Source organism: Rhipicephalus sanguineus, chromosome 1 (genome assembly GCF_013339695.2).
Source record: "Rhipicephalus sanguineus isolate Rsan-2018 chromosome 1, BIME_Rsan_1.4, whole genome shotgun sequence".
In the NCBI taxonomy this organism is placed as follows: Eukaryota; Metazoa; Arthropoda; class Arachnida; order Ixodida; family Ixodidae; genus Rhipicephalus; species Rhipicephalus sanguineus.
In genome coordinates, this window is record NC_051176.1 from 134,005,853 (window position 1) to 134,030,205 (window position 24,353).

Below are 24,353 nucleotides of genomic sequence, written 5' to 3' on the forward strand. Positions count from 1 at the left end.
ATACATTGGCGGGAATTCACACGTGCTTGAAACAGAATTGAAACAACATGAAGGAAAGTATGACAGATGCAAACACTAACTTCAATTAAAGTTCTTCGAGGAAGCTGGCTGCTCGGTTACTTAACGAAACTGATGACTGACTAATAAAGCCATCTTTTCGTTTGTTAATGTGAAAGGCTTCGACAATTTCTCTGGTTAGATGGTTCCCATGACGAAAGACTACGGTTGTGTCACTGAACAGTGGCGAGCAGCCACACTGAGAACAGTGTCCCTGTTATGTGAGAATGAATGTTAGTTCGTAATGATCGTTTATGTTCTAAAAGACGGGTGTTCAAACAACGACCCGTCTGGCCGATGTATACCTTTCTACACGATAGCGGTAAGCAATACACGACTGATAAGCTACACTTCACAAACTTTGTTGTGTGATTTATTGTACAACTACCGCCATTAGTTTTTGCTGCTATGGAAACTTTACGGTCTAGTTTGGAACATATTTTATTAAGCTTGTTGGGTGCCGAAAAAACTAATTCTAGGCCATATCGATTACCTACGTTTTTTTTTTAATTATGGGCAATCTTGTGCGCATATGGAACTGACACTATATTCTTTCTGTTTTCAGTATTTGTCCATTTTTTTCTGAAAGTTGTCGCGTACGTGACTAATCAGCTTTTTGGCCGATCTACACAACAAGTGTTTTTCGTACCCAGCATTTTTTAGCCTGATAATTTGTTGGTTGAAGCTTTCGCTAATTTTTTCTGGACATGACTTTGGTAGGGCTGCTCTCAAACATGAAAATGCTATGCCACTCCTTACGGCTTTATAATGTGCCGAACGGTAGCTAAGTAAGGGTTTTTCCGTTCGCGGATTGTATCACCAGCATACATGTTCCGCTGCGGCATCTAACTCAACATCCAAAAACTGCAGTTTGTCGTTGTCTGGTCATTGAAAAGTAAAATCAAGCCCTTGACTATTGTTCTAAAGACTTTCAAAATTTCTGCGACTATTGTATCTCGACCATCCGCTTCCATAAAAACCAAAAAGTCATCCACAAACCGAAACAGTTTCAGTGCAAGCCCATTACGGTTTAAATCTATTGCCTTGTCCCATTTTTGCTAAATAAATTGTGCTTAAAACCGGGGCTACCTTCGAACCTAATGTGATACCGGATTTTTGTCGGTACATAGCCTTGTTCCCCATAACAAATGTCGACCTTAGGTAAAAGGTTAACAATTCAAGAAAAGCATCCACCGATACACCACACTTATTCACAAACGCTTACTCATCGTTTTCTTCTGTTATACATTGCTTTACACTTGACAATAGCGGATCATGCGGAATGTTGTAATACATATCTTGTATATCTATACTGAAGAAACTGCATCTTTCTGGGTTATGCGTGCTTAAATACGAAACTAACGCCTGAGAGTTTGGCAGACTGAAAGGATCCGAGACCTTCAATGTCTTAAGGTGACACTGAGGATACGAAGACAAGCATAGCTGCCACGAGTCCCTTTCGAATACTATGGCTCGGAATGGAACACCAATTTTATGAGTCTTTGCCGCAAAAAATAACTCAAGATGCAAGCTACCTGCGCGTTTCACTGCTGATGCAAGCCGTTCAAAATTAATGTTCTCCAGTAAGGTGAGAGCCTTTTGCTTAACCTTATTTGATTTTACGTCTACACGGACAAAATTTTTTTCCACGGCTGCCAACGCCTTTTCTTGAAAGAGACGTTCCGGTATGACAACCAAACAACCTTCCTTATCTGACGTAAGAAAACGCAAGATGTTTTTTACACCAAAGTTCACTGAATTTCTTACGTGATGTTGTTTTCTGTCGGTGGTTATTGTCCTGGAAAGCACATCGACGCACTCGGTGATGAATCTTGGACGCTCCTCATCCGACACACGACGCGCCATGGACTTGACCAGTGTCACTTTTTTCCGGTGGAGAGAACGACGGTTCGAAACAGAACTTCGGATCCAGTCCAAGAATTTTTCTGTAGTCTTCGGGAACTGAAACATCCCCCAGAACGATCACTTTTCCGTCTGAAGGTTGCGTCTTCTTCGGTTTTGGAATGTGCGGTCTCGTGTTGTCCCATAACCAATCCGCCAAATTGTTGGACGTCCTGCACCATTCCTTGAAGAGTCTGTTGGGCTCCCTGTCGTAACGTATGGCACATGCTATCCTCAGAGTTTCCTTGAAATGTCTTGCCCGTCTCCACAATTCGGATTTTACAATCCGGCATATTCGTCTTGAGTGTGTCGAGGAAGTTTGAAGAAAACCACACATTATTTCGAGTTCCTTGGGGCATACGTTGTATCTGGCATTGCAGGATGCCACCCTTGCCTTGCAAACACATACTGCTAAGACTGTGGCCAGGGAGCTGGGTTCATACTGGTTGAATTTGTTAGAACATATAAAAGGGCCCGTTGTAATAGAAATGAAGTTCAGTATGGTTGAGAGCTGGGCTAGTTGGTGGGATATCATTTTAACAGGTGGTGTAGTAGCGCAAATTCGAAGGGAAACAAAGAGGACAAGAAGAAACACGACACTCGCTACACTCGCAACTAATTTTATTTCAGAAGCAGCACTTCATATATAACCCAAATCCCTAGCGACACAGTGCTGCTTCTGAAATGAGTTGGAAGCATTCAACAACCTACTCTTTGCGCAATTCGCATTGTGTGACGCCTGGTTACAGAAATCGCGTTGTGCGACGCTTGGTGCTTATTTTACTCTTCTACCACGCTATATTGCATATGCTAATGTGGTTCCTTTCTGACATGAAGCCTGTATAGGACCTTTTTGCAAAGCAGTTTCAAGCACCGGCATGGCTCAGAGGTTGATTACTGGGCTCCCACGCAGAGGGCCCAGGTTCGAACCTCGTGCCATCCTGAATTTTTTTCTTATTTTTTTTTTCTTATTTCGAGCGATACTGGTTACGGACACCGGCGGCGGCGGACAACTACGGCGCCAAAAACGGCCGGTGAAATGATCTCATAACAGCTTTCGCTGTAAAACGGCCTACGGCCAGCCACCTTGCTGCCTACGTGGGCAGGCATCTATGCTCACATTTGGAGGTCACAGGGCCTGCTGCGCCTGAAGGTACCTCCTTCTATGACCTCCGTGCGGAGTTGGCTCCTCGTGCGCTCCACAAGCGCCTCCCGCCGCCAACGCCACCACCTGCCGAGAATGAGTCTACCGCTGCGGTTGTTTGACACATCGCAACAACAACCATTGACTGCTCCTTTTGGCAATGACGGTAGGTATTTCCGGCTGGTGGCCGCTAGGGGGCTTGAGGCGACAAGACGCACCTCGCTACGGCTCTGCGATTTTCGCCCGAAATACACGAGTTATGGATACGACGTTCTATTTTCTCAAGGATACGACCAGTGTTCTGGCACCAAATGGACATCATGTAGGGTACGTCGGAGCAGTATAACTCTGTTTTGATGCTTTTCCCGCACCTGCGACACAGCAGCCTCGCTAACCTCACCGCCGGATCTCACCGGCGGCAGGGGGAAACGCGACCCTGCGTTCCGGCGTGATGGAAGACGAAACAAGCATGGAACACCAGCTGACGATCATCAAGCCACTCCTGTGCATGTGTGAGACCCCACATTAGCCACAGACAATCATCCTGAGACTGGGCACACAGCTCAACCTTGCGAAGTATCCGACTATCAAGTCACCAACGCCATCGGCGTTGCTGCTGGACTCACGGCGTCTGAGGTGCGCGACGTCAACATACAAGTAAGAACGCTACAGAACCTTGTCGCGGCGACAAGCGGGCGAGAATCAGCGACGCAGAAACTCGCTGGCTTGCGCTCACTGACACTTAACGGAAAACGCCACGATGTGACCGCTATGTGGCAGCCGAAGCAACACCACGCACGCTGCGTTGTTCATGGCTTCCCAAGGATATTCCTGACGACCAGCTTCTCAGCATCATCAGCATCGAAGACCGGCAGATTCTGCAGCACGTCGAATAGGGCAGTCAGAGGACTATAGGCACGTACAGTCGAGTTTTCCAGTGCGACTGCAGCGCCAGAACGCAAAACCTAGGGGACAAAAAACACAATAATGAGACGGGGTTGCTCAAAATGAAACGCGATGTGCGCGTCTACCTCCTGAATGAGTGGGCGGACTGCGGCCGGGATACAGGGGGACGCGTTCGCGCGTCTGTTTTCTGCGTGCCCTAACGGCCAATGCCAGCGAACTTGGGACGGGCCAGTGCGAGCAACGCAGCCCTCTGGTCAGTGTACGGGCCCTCCGACCAATGTCTGGCCATCAGGCACAACGAGAACCTGTTCCAGGGCAGGTACTGCATGATACACATGCACCATAACGGTGTCGACGAGCTGCCACCCACGGTGTACAAAATCGCCGACAAGTTTCTCAAGCACCACAACCTCGAAGTAAGTTTCTGTCCGCGTTACAGGACGCGGCCTATATGTATAGCCTCGTTAAAACGCGTATTGCAGTGTCTGGGTATAAACTCACTTGCCTTTGGGGAAAACAAATCATGTTGCGTTGCTCTTGTGTATCCCTTTCTTTTCGGTGCCAAGTAAGTAGTCTGAACCAAACACAAAGAAGAAAAAAAAAAACTCGCAGGTTCCCTTATGCATTCGCGTAAGACGACTTGAAGGCGAAAGCTATCCTCTTATTTTTCTTTTCAGTCAATGTATTGATCCCCCCCCCGCCCCCTCCGAAAGTTTTCTGCACCTAACGTGGCTTTGCACTGCCTCCAGGATCGGAGAAATTGCAAGTTTTCTGCACGTCACCTGGTTTTGCACTTCCTCCGTGATAGGCCCACCTTTGACGAAGCGACAGTGTCATGCGAGCACGTCATAATGTGACGCCAAGCCATTTGACGTCATTATGACGTCGTGGCGAAGTCAAATTTTGACGATGTGTGACGTCATGGTGACACGATATGGGTGACGTCATCACGCGATGACGATTTCTTTGCATCACTCGTATTGACGCCGATACCACGGGACGACTGTCAACGCCGACGGTCAATTTTCCCGTTTGATGAGGCAGCTAAGGCTTTCGCCTTTAAAAAATCCGGGACTCCTCATGGCGGGAGAAGCTCCAATTTCCTCCAGCAGGTATACCTGGAGATTTACCTGCACCACCGAGGCTTTCGAGTCTCAAGTATGCCCGATGGTGCATACAAACGACTAACAATCACAAATGGAGCGAAGAGCTGCGCACCTTCGCCCTCCGTGTATAGTCCCACCTTCGCGTTCTATCTACAGTCCTTACTTGTCCCTGTGACAGAGAGAAAAAGGGGCGGGATGGTCAATCCGATTGCACTGTAGGTTTTCTACCTTACATTGTGAAAAGGTAAAGAAAAAATGACAACGAAACTCATCTGTCGATACTTGTCACTGTCAATGCGTATAGTATATAGCCGCTGATGACGCTTTTCTTGACGTTTTTATATCCACGAACATTTGTTTGAAGGGCGAATCGGCCATCTGCCGGTCAGCGCTGTGGAAACGCGTCAAGCGTTTCAACACGCTGGCTTGCACGAAGAACATTTTTCAGGAAACCATCACCATTTCGGAAGATGTTCCCAGCGTCAGAACGCGCCTGCTTGCTTGCACACGGGTCAGTCTGAAAGGATTCCATCGGAGAAGGCATGCAGCTGTGATGCAGTGATTGGAGCTTCGGGCTTCGGTGCAAGAGAGTCAAGGTTAAAATACAGCTTTCGAGACATTTTTATTTGTGTTCAACCGGAGTGGAATGCACTGCTCTGACGTCACTCGCCGTTACACGAACCGTTGAACAATGCTGGTTGTAGCTATTCGCATTTGACAAAAAAAAAAAAACAAAAAAACGGGGTTCATAATGTTTATGTGCTTGCCCTCACAACAGCGTTATCCATGCATTTAAAGGTTGGGCCAGTTTTCTGTAAGAACTGATCCAGATCTCAGATGGTTTGCTCTGTAGGTGACGGTAGAGTTCATTTCTTCAAATATGTATGCGTTTATAATCCCTGTGCGCTCTGTCACCAAATCCTCTTAAATTCGTGCGCAAAGACTGTCTTTGATGATTGAAAGAATTGTCATAAGTAAAGACCTGTACTATATAGTCTCGCTTTGATAATGCGGTTGGTTAGACAGACGCTGACTGATGAAGGCAATATTGACAGAACTGGTTATGATCGTACGAGAAAAAAAAACGTCAGACTGCGCCGCCTTCAAATGGGCAATCACCACCACGGCACCTGCTACACGCCATGGGTTTCGCAACGTATAAAAGAGACTGCAAAATTCTGCATTGTGTCCAACACCTTACGCCATATCGTTTCGGAATTCAACAAAATTTGTAAGTAAAGATATTTGATGAAGCAGCACACAAAAGGACACAATCACGCGCATATAAAATGACGCAAACGCACACATGTGTGCGTGACTGTGTCCTTTTTGTGCGCTGCTTCATCAAATATCATGGCTCACCAACTAGCCCATCGGTACATAACTTTTGTAAGTAAACACTACAAATAGCGCAAAGATCGAGTGCCGCAAAAATGACCCCACAGATAAACAGCTTTATATTTAGTAACCGCTGCAAAAACATTCTACTGTCTGGTCACTTTGTTAGGACAATACGCACAAAAAAAATTAGTTCGGAACTGCTTGGTTAACAGAGTTATTCTTTTCCCTGCCAACAGTACATCGGCAACATTTCCAGACTGAATGACAAGGAGTACGTGTCTGTGATCCCTCTTCTCAAGTACGGCGTTTGTCTGCCTTCCGTCTGCCAACGGGAGGATTTACAAGTGATCATCGACCACTGTAAGTGCGCATCTCGATCCTCCCTACACAATGTCCTTTACTATCGCGTTTCAAGCGAGCACTTTCGAGTGTCTTCGAAGACCTTTGCATCCGAACTGAATGCTGAGCTTATATTGGAGCTAGTGACCCATGCAGGAAATGTAGTATGGACGCGTGCACGCATTTTTTCCGCGCATCTCACTATCCGTAAGCCAGGGTAAGTACGCATTTCACGGTTTTCTTTGTTTTCTACCGCTATGGCGACTAATTCGTTAGTTGCTTGGAGAACAAAACAAAATGGCATCACTTCTTATTCCAGCATGAGTTTTGTACCTTCAGAGCCATTGCGAAAATTAACTTTCAGAGCTAGCTTGTGCTCTATTTCTAGAGTTATTCATACATGCATTCATTCATGCATTTGTTTGTTATGACCAATGTTCCAAAATACGATTTTATCTCCTTATCACTCATGCAGTTGTCGGCGATCTCAATCTCAATCTCAAGGCTTCGTGGTGCAAGATCGAAGAGCCAGTAAAGTTGGATCAACGGCAGACTCTGATTGTGTAAGTGACGACGAATGCGCTATCCTTTATAATCAATCAATCAATCAATCAATCAATCAATCAATCAATCAATCAATCAATCAATCAATCAATCAATCAATCAATCAATCAATCAATCAATAGCTTATTCAACGTACAGAGCAACAACCCTTAGATCTTAGTGCTGGCGCACGCATCACGTAAAAGGAGTTAATATTAATAATAATAAATAAAGTCAAGGCAGTCTAAAAGAGAACATACGTGCAGAAAGACGGGGATGGGAGGAGTCTTAACGACAGGGCATAACACAGCGCAAGACATATAAAGCAATGGTGTCAATAAAAGCGATTCATATTAACAAGCATAATCATAATTGAAAAAAGAGCAAATGTACCGGTATTCAGTTGGGACGTTCCTGTCACAATCGCTTAGTGTGCGTACTCGAGCATTTATTCACCTGTCCTCGAGTTCGGCTTACGTAATTGCAACGCTTTTTGTTTTCAATGCACCTAGCGTCCACTTTAAAAACAAAGCATCCGCTGGATATAACGTTTATCTCCTTCAGGAACTTACTTTACAACCTGACTTTTTTTTTCCTTGAGTGTGTGTGAGGGTGTTGGGAGGGAGGGGGGCGAGGGGGAGCGCAGGGCTCTCGCTGAAAGTTCTATGCAGACACCCGAGGTCGCATATACGCTCGTGCAAATTTCTCAACTTCGAACAGGCATCTAAAGTGAACATGACCTTGCACATGGTCAATTTATTCCTCTTTTTTTTCAGCTGTCAATAAAAATTTTCAGGATTCATCGTCACTATTGAGAAGTGCTTCTTTAGAGTTTAAAGTTTGAATGATTTACAAATGATGGTGTGCTGCGCTCACATCGCACAGCCGCCTTTCTTGTCTCCAGCTCCCACCTTTAATATTGATAATATCAGCCCTCATAAAAACGTAAGAGAAAAACATCTCTCTTTACGTACGTCTTTGCAGGTGCCTCTTCGTGCTGTGGACAGCCTTTATTCTCTTCGGAACTGCCTATGACATCTACAGGACGATGCTCTCGACGGAAGAAATCAAGGAACCAAAGTACCACCCATTCATAAGTAAGGAAGCTTTCGGTCGCTCGCACTTGCACTTCCTGCTTCGATAGGATGACTTATATAAAGAAGCTGGAGGAAGGTGTCATTGGCTGAAGCTGGATTACAAGACTTGCGAGAACGGAGCGCCGCTATTCAAGAAATTTTTTAAGAATAGTGAAATCTGTGGGTGTGTTGTTCAGTGAGTCATCTGTCCAGAAGTGTTGCATGTGACGGCAGACAACACGACGCGCACAAGCGAGATGGGACAGGACGTAAAGGCAGAGCTTGCGAGTCATTCAAAGTACGAAGCCGTGCGCCGCCCCGCCCACTCTACCACCAAATGGCCCTGAAATGAGTCTAACAGGCGTAGCGAATCAGGTTATGTGTGTAGGTCATTTAAGGACTATAGAGCCGGGACAAAGAGCTCTCGAATGAGCTCCCGAATTACTTCAGCCGTTTGCAAGAACTTACAGTCAAAACCCGCGATAACGAAATCCCGAGGGAACGAAATTCTCACCGCAACGAAATATTTTCGGAGCACCGGCGAACGCCCATAGGAGTCAATGCATTTCGTAACTCGAGACTACGAAAGATATTCATACTGCAGTCCCTCATTAACGAAATTTTTGAAGCACCAGTGCGCAAATATTGTCCTCTCGCAACATTAACTACATTCGAAAACTGCTGAAATCCATTCATGCTACACTTAAATTGTGCAAAACTATCGCTACAGTGCACTTGAGAAGCAGCCGCCATCATTGTTTACAAAAAGAAAAAGCTGGCGACAATGATGATGATGGTGGCTTGCCGAAACACCTGCTCGTTATCGCGGACTACGTAGCCAAATCCACATTCCTCATGGAGTTTCATTGGTTGGCTTGACTCTGTGCTTCGCTTTGTCGGCTTTGCGCGCACATGGTCGCGTGTGTGGAGCCATTTGTGGAGCGTTTGCTTAGTCGCTTGGTGCAACGTGAACTGTGTGTTGTGACTGCTTCGTCCGATTTCGCTGCCTGCGAAGATGCCGCCTCCAACGAAAAAGCGGAAGTTCATCACGCTAGAAGATAAGGCTGCAATCATCAGTGAGGCGGTAAAGGGCAGGAAAAAAATGGACATCGCCGAAGAATTCGGTGTTGCGTGCAGCTCGCTGTCCACGATTCTGCGCTGATCCGCGCTGATCCAGCGGAGCCGGAAGAAGGTTCGCCTCTAGGCGCACTTGATGACGGTACTGGTGACAGCGCAGTGCCGCAGTCACTGACCAGTGCATGGGGCGAACTTTGTGCCGTGGCAAATGAGATTCCCGATCGAGAGGCATGAAATTGTTGCGTGGCAAGGCCCGCCAAAGCAAACTTACTGACTTTTGGAAATGAAATGTTTTTTTTTTGTAAATTGCATGTCTTTTCTGCCGCATTCTCGCGCCAACGAAATTCCCGCAAGAGCGAAATTTTGTGCTTTCCCCGCCGATTTCGTTATTTCGGGTTTTAACTGTATCTCTCTCTAGCGAGTCCGATACAGTCAAACAAAAAGTGATGTTCAATATCACTTTACGACTTCCGGGTTGCACGTAGCAACAATGCGGCGAGTCCTATCTTATGCACAGACATGTCGGAGCGAAACGCGTATGCGCAATCGCACGGAACTTTTCGTATAGCGCACAATACATAAAATATACGTATATATATATGTATATATATACGCGGTAAATAGCATGTTCGAAACTACCGAATGATTATGTTCAAGGATGCGGTAATACCCTTACTATATGCAAGTCACACCTCTTATTCCAAGGTTAAAAACCATTTCTCTTTAATGAGACAGGTAGTTGGGGCCCAAAGATTTCGATGTAAGTGAAAGAGGCTGCATTACGAACCCTTTAGGTATATAATAATCATACAGTGTGCTCTTTTTAAAAGCTTCGCAAACGTCAGATGAGAAGCAGTGTAGATCCACTTACACCTGTATGTTGAAGCCTGTCTATACGAACAACAATGGTTTAAGCGCGCAGACTTACATACGTCCTATGCGTCCCTTTATTGTTCCACAAACAGGTACAGGAGTGGCACCATTTTCATAAAATGGTTGGCGTTTGTGCACTGCTTTTTGTTCGCAGTAAAGTGCGCGTACTTGACTATCTATAACAGTAACTAAAAGCGATTCCCTGCGTCAGCATGGAATCACAGTTATCGGTGCGGGTTCTATTCCCTAGAACGTAGCACAGCCACAAATATTTTTTATAATATAAGAAAGTTAGTATTAAGGAGTAATTGGTCATCCTGACACATAGCATGCGCCTTTTGGGAAAGTTCGTCGGATGTATCAAGGTAGAAATGCTTATTAGACACGCCATCGTGTTAGCAACATGCAAGACGTGACAAGTGGTTTCTTTTCTTGCGCAGGCTACCTGTCCGATTCGGTACAGTCAGTTTCCCTTCGACGGGCCGTCAAGAAGCTGATGGATATGCCCAACTGGGGCGACTACTCCAACAAGCTTGGTTTCATTCATGGTGTGCGCGTCTTCTCAGCTACGTGGGTCCTTCTGGGACACAGCCACATGCTTCGGGACCTTCACGCCAGCTGTAAGTAATTACAGCATGCATGTTTGTGGGCAGCACCAAACTTTTCTGTTCTGTTTGGAGAGCTTATAGGCACGCTGACGGTCGTAGATGCGGTCTCGTTAAGTATTAATTGACATTCACGTTGTCACTGCTTAATTATGGAGATCACTCGTTGTGCTCGTTTGATCCCTGTTTCATTTGTTAGCGGAGCTCATAGCTTTAACTGGAATATAACTGCATTTCGCCGCAAATATCTCGAAAGGACGAGCACGCGAAGGGTGTCTAGCAAGTGTGTTGGCTTTTGTTCGGGCAAGGTTCAATTCTGCGGCTAAAAGGTGTCACCCGAGGTTGTTAATGAAAATTACATTAAAAAAATAGACTAAATGAGTTCCCACATTGGTGATTTACACCTACATCTTCACGTCCGTCATCACAAAAGACTTGTCGCGAAAAAAAAAATGTTTCTCAGTCTTCGCTGAAACAGCCGGTATATCGGGTATTGAAGGAGTATTCTGCCAGTCTAAGCAGCAGCGTTGTATCTCGTGCTGTACGTGTGATTCATCGCTATTTTCTTTTTTTTTTTTTTCAGCCAACATGATTCGTTTCCTCAAGCGGATTCAAAACGACTTCTTGTTCACTGTCCAACTGAACGCCTTCATGTCTGTCGAGACTTTCCTTGTCATAACGTAAGTATTCTTGACTACGGCAACGAACAAGCAAATTGCCTAATTTTTACCCCAAGGGAAAAATATGGCAATAAGGCACTCACTTTTGATACAATGTGTCGGATTTGCCCCGGGAAACACTTTGTCGGAGACAGGTTACCGATAAAACTATTTGGATTGTTTAGTCGTTGCCAGTGAAAGACAGTAACAGCTCGATCGATACGGCTCGATCGAGTCACTGATGTCCAACAGAAATTATAATCATGTTGTCCCGCCAACGACATCTGTAGTATTAGAGGTAGAAATGCTTAAACAACAAAGCGTCTCATTCAATTCAAGGCTCGAGGTCTATCCTCATGGAATATGACATTGCATTAAAATGCGCCTTCAAAATACGCATCGCGACACAAATAACTTTTCCTCTCTGTTGGATGCGCAGATATGCTCTTGTTACAACTATTCGAAGAGAAATTTGCTTTACACAACACACACACAACACCATATATATATATATATATATATATATATATATATATATATATATATATATATATATATATATATATATATATATATATATATATATATATATATATATATATATATATATATATATATATATACAGTAAAACCTCGGTGATACGAATCTCGCGGAGTTACCAAAAATATTCGTATCATCCGAAATTTGTATCACCAAAAAGCATGGAAAATTAGTATGCGACAAAAGAAAGTTGGCACACGTTTTGATACAGTGTTTCTGAGGGCCGCAGCGACGTCATGAATAGCCCTGAATGATTGCCAGTAAAGCTTTTAGACGTCAACGATAATACTTGTACTCGTAAATGTACGGTGCATGCGCGCGTGTGTAATTAATGAACCAGATGTGTTGTGCCCCGTGACCGCTAGTAGTCCCTTCCTAATCTTACTACTCGTTTCTACATTACACGAGAGTACTGCTGCGAAAGTGACTCAAGAAGCGCTTTGCACACGATAGATAGAGGCCAAGCTTCTTCGCCAAGACCATCCGCTTGGTCTCTTTGGGTCTTCGTCCACCTTTAAGAGGACTTCATGGCGGACCCGCAGCCCAAGTTTCAGTCTTGTTTCATAGAACGTCTGATTGCGAGGACATGGCTTGCATCTACGTGGCAGGCACGTGTTAACACAGTACAAAGACGCTGCTTCCTCGAGCACAGGAGCACGCGTCAACGCGTCGAGGAAAAAAAAAAAAAAACGCGACGTCAACTCCGTCTGTAATGTAAACGCGAAGGCGCCTAAAGGCCTCCAAGATTCGCGCGCACTATCTCGGAGGCAACGACGGACCGTGGATGGTCGCGCAGCGCGCATACCCGCGCCCGCGCGTGACTGCCGGGTGTTCCGCGGCAGCGCGGGCAGCACCTGTTCGTACCTGTGCGCTAGCGTACGTTCGTATCAAACGTCGCGGGGTGCAAGTCGGTTCGCAACAACCGTACTCCAATACATTGCAGGCAAATGGGCCTTGGCCGGGACCGCAGAAAAATTCGTATCACCCCGAAATTCGTACGAGCCGAGATCGTATCAACGAGGTTTTACTGTATATAAATATAAATATATATGATGTTTCGGCCGGGCCCACGGCCGAAACATCAAATAAAGCTTCTTTTCACTTGTGCGTCAACACCTTGCTTCTGATATATATATATATATATATATATCCTGTTCAGGTGCTCTTCAATTGAACGGAGAACATGGATCATTCTAGGCGTTCTTTTCTTTCTTTTTTACAGGGGATTCCTTTCGGGCTATCTTGTAACCAAAGCACCAAATACGGACATCCACCCAATACTGCTGTTCATTGTGGCACTAGGGAGGCGTTACATCAGGTGAGTCAGCAACCGCAAACCACTACCGCTCCATTGAATGCAATCGATGGAAATATATAGAAACAGATGTCCCTAAGGAAAAACATAAGCGTTAACCTAACCCGAGGGCAGGCGTACTACTGAAACCATAGAGCGATCACGGTTGCCAGGTTGGGCTATCATAGCCAAATCGCAGTACATTTTCTTTCTTCTTTTTTCTTTTAAGGTGACGGGTTCTTTTGCTGTTGGCTGTTCGGCTAATATCGGAATATTTTCTACTATTGGATTATTTTCTACTCTCGCATCAAGCGCGTTTTCCGGCACACTTCCTTCCTTCTTGCTTGCTCAACGTCAAGTAATGTGTCAGTAGTCTTGCATTGCTGTTTTCTAACTTAAAAACACTCAACAAACTGAACGGTAGTCGCAACGAAATCTTGAGTGCCGCCTTCTCACCGCATTTACGTTTCTTTAGTGTACGCTCCTTGGCGTCCGTGGTGACTCCGTGACACAGTTTAGGCAGAAAGTTTAAGGCACAGAACACTGTGCTGGCACGTGCATGTCTGCACTCGCATCCAGCTCCGTGTGTACACGTTGCCGTCGTCTAATGCAGGGGCTCACCTCAGCAGGCGGGCCGCAGTCACGAAATTTAGTCTCCCGCAAGGACCGGGACAGTGAAGAAGGAGATTGGAGTGGGGGGATGAGGGGGGGGGGGGGGGGGTTGAACAAAATGTCAGCTAACGTTGCCATTTGAAAGAAGGCATTTCTCATTTGTCAGATATGGGTCATTTCTAAATGGGATTTGATGTCAGGTTTTGAGAAACACATCGATACTCATTACCAGAATGACCTGAAATTTGGACGCCGATTCTCAAATGTAGAGTTTTTGTTCCGCGGTTATGTTTTAACACATGGTGACCGCATGTGGTGCCTCACGAAAAAAAAAAAATGCTTGAGACCAGTCACTTCTCTGTAGCTTATGAACATACTTACTAAGAAAATAAAGAAAATATGGGACGAATTAAGGCAGTAATGTGCAGGCCGGTTCGCCAGTGAGAGGTCCGCGAGCCGCGTGTTTGAGAGCCCTGGTCTAATGCGTCTGTAAAACGATTATTTAGTCAAGTTATAACCACAAAAACAAAATTCAGAACTAGGATTGCTTTGGAAACGTTCGATGACATCTTTTTTGTAAAGTTCAGTCTGTGGAGCGAAAAGCAGTTTTACAAAGAGTTTAAACCACTCAAGTTTCGTTGAATTATTTACTTTAAACGCTTCAATACCGCAAGGCGTACCTCTGCTCAGCCGCTGGCTCCGAAACATATTTAGTGTTGTCCCTTCTCTCGTCTATCTCTGTTTTTTTTTTCTTGCACTGTGAACTATGAACACATTCCAGCTCGCTCACCTATCGTCATTCAGGATACGGATGTACAATCACCAGCTTTAAAATACGTTGTAAAGAAATGGTTTGGCGATTTTCCCTGAACTGTGTGCCTTTCATAATGCGCAAAATAAGTGTTTCAGCACGTCTTCGTTTTTGGCTATTTCGGGCTATAGCCATGGATCGTTCTTGGCTACTTTGGAGTATTATTGGGAGGAAATTTGGTGGGCGCCTCTTATAGCACCTGACAACCCTGAGCGTGCGATATGATGCAGAAACACACACCTATGTGATAATAATGATAACAAACATGAAAAGACACGCACACCTAATTAAGGTTTTTAATTAGTCTGGTTTCTGCCGATCCTCGAGAAAATGCACTATTAAAACAAATCAGCAACAAAAAAATATGACATCAGGGGCTACAACATTTAGTGTGCTAATTCGGGGTTTCGCAATAAATGACTAGCATATTTACGGTGCATACTACTCTATTAGCTCCTAAGGGCTACAATTCGAACCACCCGGTCGCGCGCTTCGGAAATCTTCTGAACTATTTTTCTCTGTGCGTATGTTGTGTGTGTGTATATATATATATATATATATATATATACAGTGTTGGCGGTAACGCGTTACAAGTAACGGCGTTACCGGTAACGCGTTACTTTTTTCGGTAACTTAGTAACGTACTCGTTACAATTTAGAAACTGTAACGGGTAACGTACTTACGTTAACATTTTTCGGTAACGTGTGGTGTCACGTTACTCGTTACTTTTTCATCCTGGGGGTGCCGTTTTCTCAGAGCTCGCCCCGACAAATTCTTTTGCCGCAGCATCGGACTGCTATCGGCCTGCCAGGCGTTGACCAAGAAAGCGCGGGCGGAATCGCTTTTTTTGTGTGTGGAAATTGTGGGGACCAATTTCTCAAGACGCGCCGACTCCTTGTGTGGAGGTTTGGGCCATCGCCGCACAAAGCTTCATGAAAGCTGCATAATTCGCCATAAGAAACTGTACGGACATGCTTCTCGTGGATATGGATGTAGCAGATGGATTGCTGGCACCTGCGCCTTTTCGTGCCCAAAAGACAGGCCGTCCAAAGAGAAAGCGCAAGGGCTGGTTTACTCCATACCACGTGCTGATCGTGAAATTTTTTACGTGGGGGAAACGAAGAACTCCCCCGAGAGGCTGCGACAACATAAAAACGATGTCCGCAAGTTCGCGTGACAAAGGAGTACACTCGCTGAGCATAGCATAAACAACCACCGCATCGAATTCGACAACTCCCGCGTCGTCGACTTAAGCGGCTTTCTGTGGAATTCTGGCCCATCCAGGCGACAGCCGGTAACGTCAACCGGTCTACAGGTGCGCTGCCGATCTAGAGTCTGCCTTATTTTGGAGAATAGGCGTGACCCCCGGCTGGAAGAAAACCCTGAAAAAGAATGCAAGCGGGACGCGAAACGTAGAATTTTTTTTTTTGTAACGCAAAAAAAAAACATCTTTTTTTTTTTTACTCACTACATTAATACCGCTGTCACACGAACAGCCTTAACCGCGGTTAAGCTCACTACGGTTACGGCTAACCACGGTTACAGGCAGCTACACGGCAGACATTACCGCAGTTAGTGTACTAATCGTGGTTATTGCAAACGGGTGATTCCACGAGAGATCGACACGGATCCGAAAGTAGATATTTTAGATTTGATTGAGTATTTATTATTTTATGCATGTCCCATGCCAATATCCCGAAAAGTAACTTAATTTTCTTATTAACTGCATAATTTACGAGGGAAAATATATCAAACATATTCAATCCGGAGGGACCAATTTCATTACCTGTCGTTCTCGAAAGTTCACGACGTTGTAAAACACAAATATTATCGTTACAAAGAAGATATTTTGTGTATGAAATGTATGCGCAACAAAGAGTAAAGTAACATTGTTTGAAACTTGTAGAGCGAAGGAAACTGTTTTTGAAAAATGTCTAAATATGCGACATTTTATAGTAGCTACAAAGTTGATAAGGCTTATCAACTTTGTTTTAAAAATAAATTTTGCTTTTTTTATCTGCAACTGCAGCGAAGTTTCTGGTTATTGAACTCCTGAGCGAGTCAGGCTGATCTTGAACACCCTCACATAAACGCTCGCAATTTTTGCGGTAATTATACAGGTTAAATTGAACAAAAAATGTTTATGCACAGATGTTTTTTCACGTGACTAGCCCATTTAAGCATTTCTTTACTACTACAAAATTCGCGCATCTATTTTGCTAGCAGAAGCACACCATCAGAATTATTGTAAATTTCTTGAGATTTCATTGATGCTTTCTTTGCGAATAGCGTTGATGATTGAATCTCATATTCTGTATAATGTCACATTGAGAAAAATGGCTTCACCATGTGTCAGAGTCAGAAGCCATCACACGTAACTCTAAAGGCAACTTTAAGCCACTATACCATTGCTAACGTACGGTACATTTGTGCAAGTAATACTCGTTAAATCAGCATTTTGGGTATATTCGTTGTTTGGGTTAGAAGTTTTATGTGAAACAAAATTTTCAGATTTAAATTATTGTTATTGTGGGTTCCTGCAGCAAAGATACATCGATTAAAATTTATGATTGCGGAGTAACGGCAGAGGTAACGTCCGTTACTTTTTTTCGGTAACGGTAACGGTAACGCGTTACATTTTTTTGTAGGTAACGTAGGGCGGTAACGCGTTCCTTTTTTTATAGTGTAACGAGTAACGTATTTAGTTACTTTTTTTCAGTAACGCCTACAACACTGTATATATATATATATATATATATATATATATATATATATATATATATATATATATATATATATATATATATATATATATATATATATATATATATATATATATACCCAGCACCTCCACCACGCATGACGTCTTGGTTGAAGCGACGTTTATTAGACCCAAGGCCTCGGAAGAGAATGTGCCGAACGTGCACACACCCGATGATGATGAGAATGACACACGGTGATGATGAGGACAGAGAGACAAACGGATGATGATGATTATGAAAATGCACAGATGAGAAAGAAGCACATAACTAGTGCCCACAATATATATATATATATATATATATATATATATATATATATATATATATATATATATATATATATATATATATATATATATATATAAATATATATATATATATATATATTGTGGGCACTAGTATATATATATATATATATATATATATATATATATATATATATATATATATATATATATATATGCACACGGAACGACACGGCGATGGCGACTGCAAAACCCGCCGAGAGCGTCCATATAATTGCTATCGCATTAAATGTAACCAGCAAATCAACGTCGTCTGTACCTTTGGTGCGTCTCGTTTTTTTTTTTTTTGGTATAGACGCGAAGAACCTTGCATGGAACAGCGATTGCACGGGCTAAACCCACGGTGTCCTCTGTCTTGCCACAGATTTATCGTGCCAATGGCAGCGCTCCTGGGCTTCGTATACCTCATCCCGGCCCTGGCAGACGGGCCCGTGTTGCACGACTACTGGCATCTCTTCCTGAACCCTTGCGAAAAGAGCTGGTGGAAGATATTCACCATGACCCAAAACTACATGGAAGACTTCAAGGACCTGGTGAGCAGCTTGTCCCGGCCCTGTATTACTTAGCTGTCAATTCTGGGGCGGAGATTTGACAGGAAGCGACCATCGGGAGTACGTCAAATGCAACGGTGGTCAAACACTACATCCTCGCTGCCTCACCACTCTACTAAAACTGTCAGGAAATAAGAAATGCCTAAAGCAGCTCGTAAGAACAGGTGCAGGCCAATCGTGACGCAAAGCGAAATGACAGAGAAAGCACCAAGCAATGACAAGTGGCGGCAACAAAGTTAATCTCAATAAAGAGTACAACAAGGTTCATTTCACAGGCGCTTATTTTGCTAGCCTGCGCTTGAAGAGGCAAAGGGAGAAAAAGAAGGAGAGCGAAACAAGAGCGAAGAGTAAAGATAACCAAGGGCATGGAAAAACATTGAACTCCTAAATGGACAGTTACTGAAGCTTGTTGTCCTCAGATACCTCTGAATGAAGAGTTCGTTTAGTGTTTCTGGGTTTATGAAGCATGAGGTCAACTTCTCGCGTTGTTCCCATCAGTAATGTTGGCGCGTTCAGTGAGTTCACCACATTCCCATCAATCAGGCGTTTTATTTTAAAACCGGCAGTGGAGTTCATAGGTCGGCAGAAAATGTAAAGCTCACTCAGGCTCACTCATGAAATATATTTTGCCCTTAGAGCTCACTCGGACTCAGACTCACCAAAATTTTCCTCTGTCGGACTCACTCGGACTCAGACTCACTGAAATTTTTCTCAGCCGGACTCACTCGGACTCAAACTCGCCAAAATATTACTCACTCGGACTAACTCAGACTCAGACTCACGGCTCTATCTGAGTCCGAGTGAGTCGACTCATGAGTCCGTTAGCGTATAATTGGCTTTTTTGACCATGGTGTCAATGCTCTTTAAAACCAATACTTCGCATAATTGGTGCTTCACTTGGCGCCTTTTGATCTCGTAGATTCAGATATGAGTTATTAGTGGTTGTAATGCAGTAAGGACATTTTTTATCGAAACAGGTGACTCACATGAGATATTATTATCAAGAACTTCCCGAAAAAAGTTTGCGGGAGGGAGGTCAACCTGCCCTCCCCCTTTCTACGTAACTCGCGCCTCTGATTAATAAATATTGAGCTGGTGTATGAACGCTAGTGCTTTGAAGTATGTGTAAGTTCGGCGGGAGTATAAACGTGGGACGACATAAGCCTGATAGTAATGCTGCAGTTGTGTAGATAGAACCATAGGTCGGCAAAAAAGTTTGGAGATCACTCAGACTCACTCAAGAAATATATTTTGCGCTTAGGGCTCACTCGGACTGAGACTCACTAAAATTTTCCTCTGTCGGACTCACTCGGACTCAGAATCACTAAAATTTTTCTCAGCCGGACTCACTCGGACTCAAGCTCACCAAAATATTACTCAGCCGGACTCACTCAAACTCCGACTCACGGTTCGATCTGAGTTTGAGTGAGTCTGAGTGAGTCTGAGTGAGTCGACTCATGAGTGAGTTTGCCGACCTATGGTGGAGTTACTCGCTGGCGTCCTTCCATATAGAGCGGCCCCACGTTTGGTTGTCAGACATTGCAGTGAGGAATGAGTACTCACTAAGGAAATAGAGTATAATCCGCCAACATAGGAGCAACAACGACTGTATTTTGTGTTGCAATTTCACATTGTAAACGGTTTGTCTTCAAACCGCCACAGACCTCATGTTCGAGGAGTCGCCTTCCCCCTGCAGTAACTACTCATGGACTTAATGTATCGATGTGATGGGTGAGCTCCTATAACTGAAGTGAACCGACACATCTCTCTGCGTTATGCACTAATTTTATTTATGTAGGAGTGCTTCCTCCACATGAAGGCGCCCACATATTTCGCAATCATAAACAGAAATGAAGGAGCAAGGAAATGGTTGGATTCGTAATTTTTTAATGCATAACATTTACGTGTTGCACCTTTAGACGGCGCCGGCTGTATAGTCCTTTCTTATGTTTTTGTTTTTAATTTGCTAGGCAAGGAGTAGCGTTTGAGGAATTAGCACGAAGGTATCATGCCTCCAAGCACTACCCAGTAATGCCTCAAGTACTACCCATCACCTAGAAAGAGAACATACGTTTGTCTTCAACATATAACTACGACCTTAATTGTATTCCTGTACCTGTAAATACCCCGATAAAACAGTGCATTTTGTTACGTGTTGATAGAGAAATATGTTTGTATAACCTACACGTACACAGGCTGCGCTGTGCTCAAGGAGTCACTCGTCTCTCTTTTATGCAGTGTATGCCCCACTACTGGTACATCTCAGTCGACTACCAGCTTGCCGTCTTCAGTACTTTAATCCTGGTTTTCATCATGCCTAAGTAAGCGATCCTTTTTTTCTTTCTTTAGCATGTATTACGCCCATACTTAGCCTGCCTTACTTTCTAACAAGATACGCTTATTCCACTTTTAGAGGAACGTGTTGTGATAATTCCATCGCGCGTTTGCCAATGTCCGTTTGATACATTGTGCAGGTTTGCTCGGCTTAATTAACATGATCTCGTGATTACTTAGTCTGCTCAGTTTGTTTAGCTCCGGCTAGAACAGAAGTAACGAGACTGAGTGGCATGTTGGTGAACACTCTTAGTTCGACCGCAAAGACATATTATATACACCATTGGAATCATATCATTACACAGCCAAGAGATGCAAAGCCAAATGAACAGCTTTTACCTGGTCATTCGTTGGTGCGAAAATAAATAAGAGGTTAACGTACTGTTTCTGCATATTCTACAACTGAAGATCACAATGTTTTCAAGCGCCTCATTAATGTCCTCTCTTTTTTTTCTTGTCTTTGTTGGCCTCCCTATTGCTGTTACAAGATCAGTAATTGTTGCAATCTATAAAGAAACCATTAAGGTAGGAACATTTTGTTCATGTGGTTCCACATTTATTTCAACAGCAGTATCTTTTCTCTCTGTCATAGCAGATCTCTTGGCCACACCGTATCTCTCAATTTACTTAAGACTTTCGCTAGTTTCACGAACGATGGTTTCGATTCTTATGTTGCAGATGGTTTAAGGGATCTCTATACCTCATGGGACTTATCGTTGTTGCCACTTGCCTGACGACCGGCATTCAGATTTACGTCCATGAGTACACGCCGTTCAACATCATCTTTACCACGAATGTTAGGTAAGTCGTACTTACTCGAAGTCATTCCCGTTCTAGAGCTATCGCTGAATTTCGTTCGCAGTTCACAGTAACTGTATTGGAAGGAGGGTGGGAGGTGACAGGAGCACTGACTTCGTTTTAAAGGTGTATTTGCGAGTGTCCGTAACATCGCGCTGTAGCGCAACACTCAAAGAGCGAAATTTAAGCCATGCTGAACTCGACAGTTTTGTTCTTGCGACATCTGATCGCCGTAGCATGCAGTACTCGAGTCAGTCACCAACTGCACCGTGTCTTCTAAACCTCCGCGCAGGCAGCTCATCGAATCGGCGATGAACATCTACGACAAGGCGTACACGCACGCGCCGCCACTATTTGTGGGCATGATCTTCGGCTGCCTGGCCGTCAAGAGGCACCATCTGTCGCGTAGGGTGCAGAGCGCTGCTTGGGTTCTCGCCGTCGCCGTGTCCCTGACCGCGCTGCTGGGCGTGCGCAGCTGGTTCACGGGCCGCCAGCCACAGAGGCTCGAGTCGGCCATCTACGGCGGCATGCACCGCGTCTCGTGGGGCTTGAGCGTCGGCTGGGTCATGTACGCTTGCGCCACGGGCCGCGGAGGTTTCGTCACCAAGATCCTCGCCTGGCCCATCATGTACCCGCTCGGAAGGCTGTCGTTCTCAGTCTACGTGGTGCACATCCTCCTCATGGCCACCAACGCTATTCTCAGCCGGGAGCACATCAGCCAGCAGCCTTTCTTGCACGTGAGCAACAGTACCTGCGCATAAGTCGCTAATATAAGGCTTCGTTTACCATAGGGATATGTTACATGCAGAATAATCGACAGGTCTTTCTTCTTTGCGGCACATTTTATTCGTATACCGCACAAGGCTAGCTAGATACGACAAAGGTGCTAGAAATACCTGCCACAGTAACATCAGAGAGGATGTCGTGATTGGGTTAACTCCTTAGCAAGCGATCGTTACTAAGTTATCAAGAGGCCGTTACTAAATTACTGAAACGTTATCAAGCCTTTGACAGGGCACAGTACTTGGCTTCTAGTATGTTTGAGAAAAATGTCAGACGAGCTACAGATGTAATGTGGCGAACCAGGCCTGCATAATATTACGATTGTTTTGAACCTATTCCACTGTTTTTTTATACAATCTGCGGCTTCCAATCAGCCGATTCTTGCGATAAAGCAGCTTTGGCGCTGCTCATCGCTATGTCAAAGCGCGAAAATTATTACAACCGGAATATAATCGTCATGTTATTCCCCATTCTAGTCTATTGAGCTCCCCGAAGCTCTACAAGGGTCACGACAGATTCCGTACAGGAGGGCTCGAGGTTACCTTCGCCCACTTGGGCTTTCGTCAACGCGCACGCAAAGCGCCATAGGCGAGCGTTCTTGCATCGTTAGTATAAAGATTTGCAGGTGTGGCCAGGAATCAACCTCGTGCTCAGCAGCAGAACGAATGTCGTGCACGGAGTCGTCACTGCAGCGAGTTTATTCTGGTCTCCGAAAATTGTTTCACGTCATTAAAGGGACACTAAAGAGAAAAACCAGTTCTCGCATATTGGTCAATTACACTTTCACAATACCGAAAACACCTCACCACACGAAGACGCTTGGTAACCGAGAAAACGCACGAAAATAAATTTGGGTAGCGACGCCACCTTCAAATTCCCGCCCCGAACGCCGTGACGTCATAGATTTTGATAACCTCCACTAGGTGATACATGGTTCCTAATCAGTAAAAATAAAGTACACTGTCCTCTGAGGTGGTCATAGACTTAACATACCAAGTTTCCGGAAATATCGTTGAGTCAGTGTCGCCAAAATACGACAGATACACATTGAAATCCGTGACGACACGAGCGGAGACATCGGCGCGAAATTTAAAATTGAGACATGGACCTTGATTTTTCTCTTCTATTAATATACACATACAGGAGAAATTACCGACATTAGAGTTCTCAGAGCACAATTTATAAATTTGAGCCGATTCATCGTATCACCTTAGTGTCCCTGAAACGGAAAACCAATAGCGTCTCCGGTCACCTTTTTTTCCTCTAACGTACAACTAACTTGCGGTATACTTTGGTGGCGTACGCAGGCTCAGATCTACATCTCGCAAGTGGTGATGTCCTACGTCCTGGGCGCCATCCTCTACCTACTCGTCGAATGCCCCGTGGCCGGCCTGGATAACGAGTTTTTCCGAAGATTCATGAACATGGATAAGTTGAGGAGCGACAACACCAAATACAATAACGACATCCAAGAACTGAAGGCCGTCCAAGTCGCCACCGTTAATGGTGCGACAAAAATTGAGGACGCATCGTTGTTCAAACGGCGGCTTTCCAACGGCATCACCGACGTCCCAAAGAATGTGTGCAATGGAAGCCATAACAATGGCTATATAAACGGTGCCGGTGAAACCGATCTCAACGAGAAAGACACTGCGGCCAACGGCGCCATAGTTTCAGTAAAATTCTGAAAATATGTTGTATATCTAGATGCAAAAATGTGTAAATAGTCCTGCATGTTTTAACTTTCTGTAAATGTTGTCTTTACAGCCCAGTGGGCAAGGAGAGCCAACTTCAGCTAGGGTTTTTTTTTTTTTTTCATTGTCTAATGTCTTGCCCACGGCTGTGAGACTAGGTGATGCTGCGGCGCCCGGTTATGTGAATTTTGGTAGTTTGTACATGCGTGCTGTGTTTATCGTATGCAGTTATGGTTATG

General features: G+C 44.5%; 1 protein-coding gene across 1 annotated transcript in view; it reads left to right on the forward strand.

The window, feature by feature from the left end:
• Positions 1 to 24,151, forward strand: part of LOC119398550 (nose resistant to fluoxetine protein 6) — a 49,502-nt gene extending 25,351 nt beyond the window's left edge. The window contains exons 2-13 of the mRNA XM_037665394.2: positions 4,256 to 4,425; positions 6,693 to 6,816; positions 7,271 to 7,358; positions 8,323 to 8,435; positions 10,805 to 10,984; positions 11,553 to 11,649; positions 13,392 to 13,487; positions 18,319 to 18,487; positions 20,744 to 20,826; positions 21,518 to 21,640; positions 21,930 to 22,374; positions 23,728 to 24,151. Coding sequence (XP_037521322.2) covers positions 4,256 to 4,425; positions 6,693 to 6,816; positions 7,271 to 7,358; positions 8,323 to 8,435; positions 10,805 to 10,984; positions 11,553 to 11,649; positions 13,392 to 13,487; positions 18,319 to 18,487; positions 20,744 to 20,826; positions 21,518 to 21,640; positions 21,930 to 22,374; positions 23,728 to 24,108 — 2,069 coding nt within the window. The 3' untranslated portion in view covers positions 24,109 to 24,151. The remainder of the gene's footprint in view (positions 1 to 4,255; positions 4,426 to 6,692; positions 6,817 to 7,270; positions 7,359 to 8,322; positions 8,436 to 10,804; positions 10,985 to 11,552; positions 11,650 to 13,391; positions 13,488 to 18,318; positions 18,488 to 20,743; positions 20,827 to 21,517; positions 21,641 to 21,929; positions 22,375 to 23,727) is intronic.
• The last annotated feature ends 202 nt before the right edge of the window (positions 24,152 to 24,353 follow it).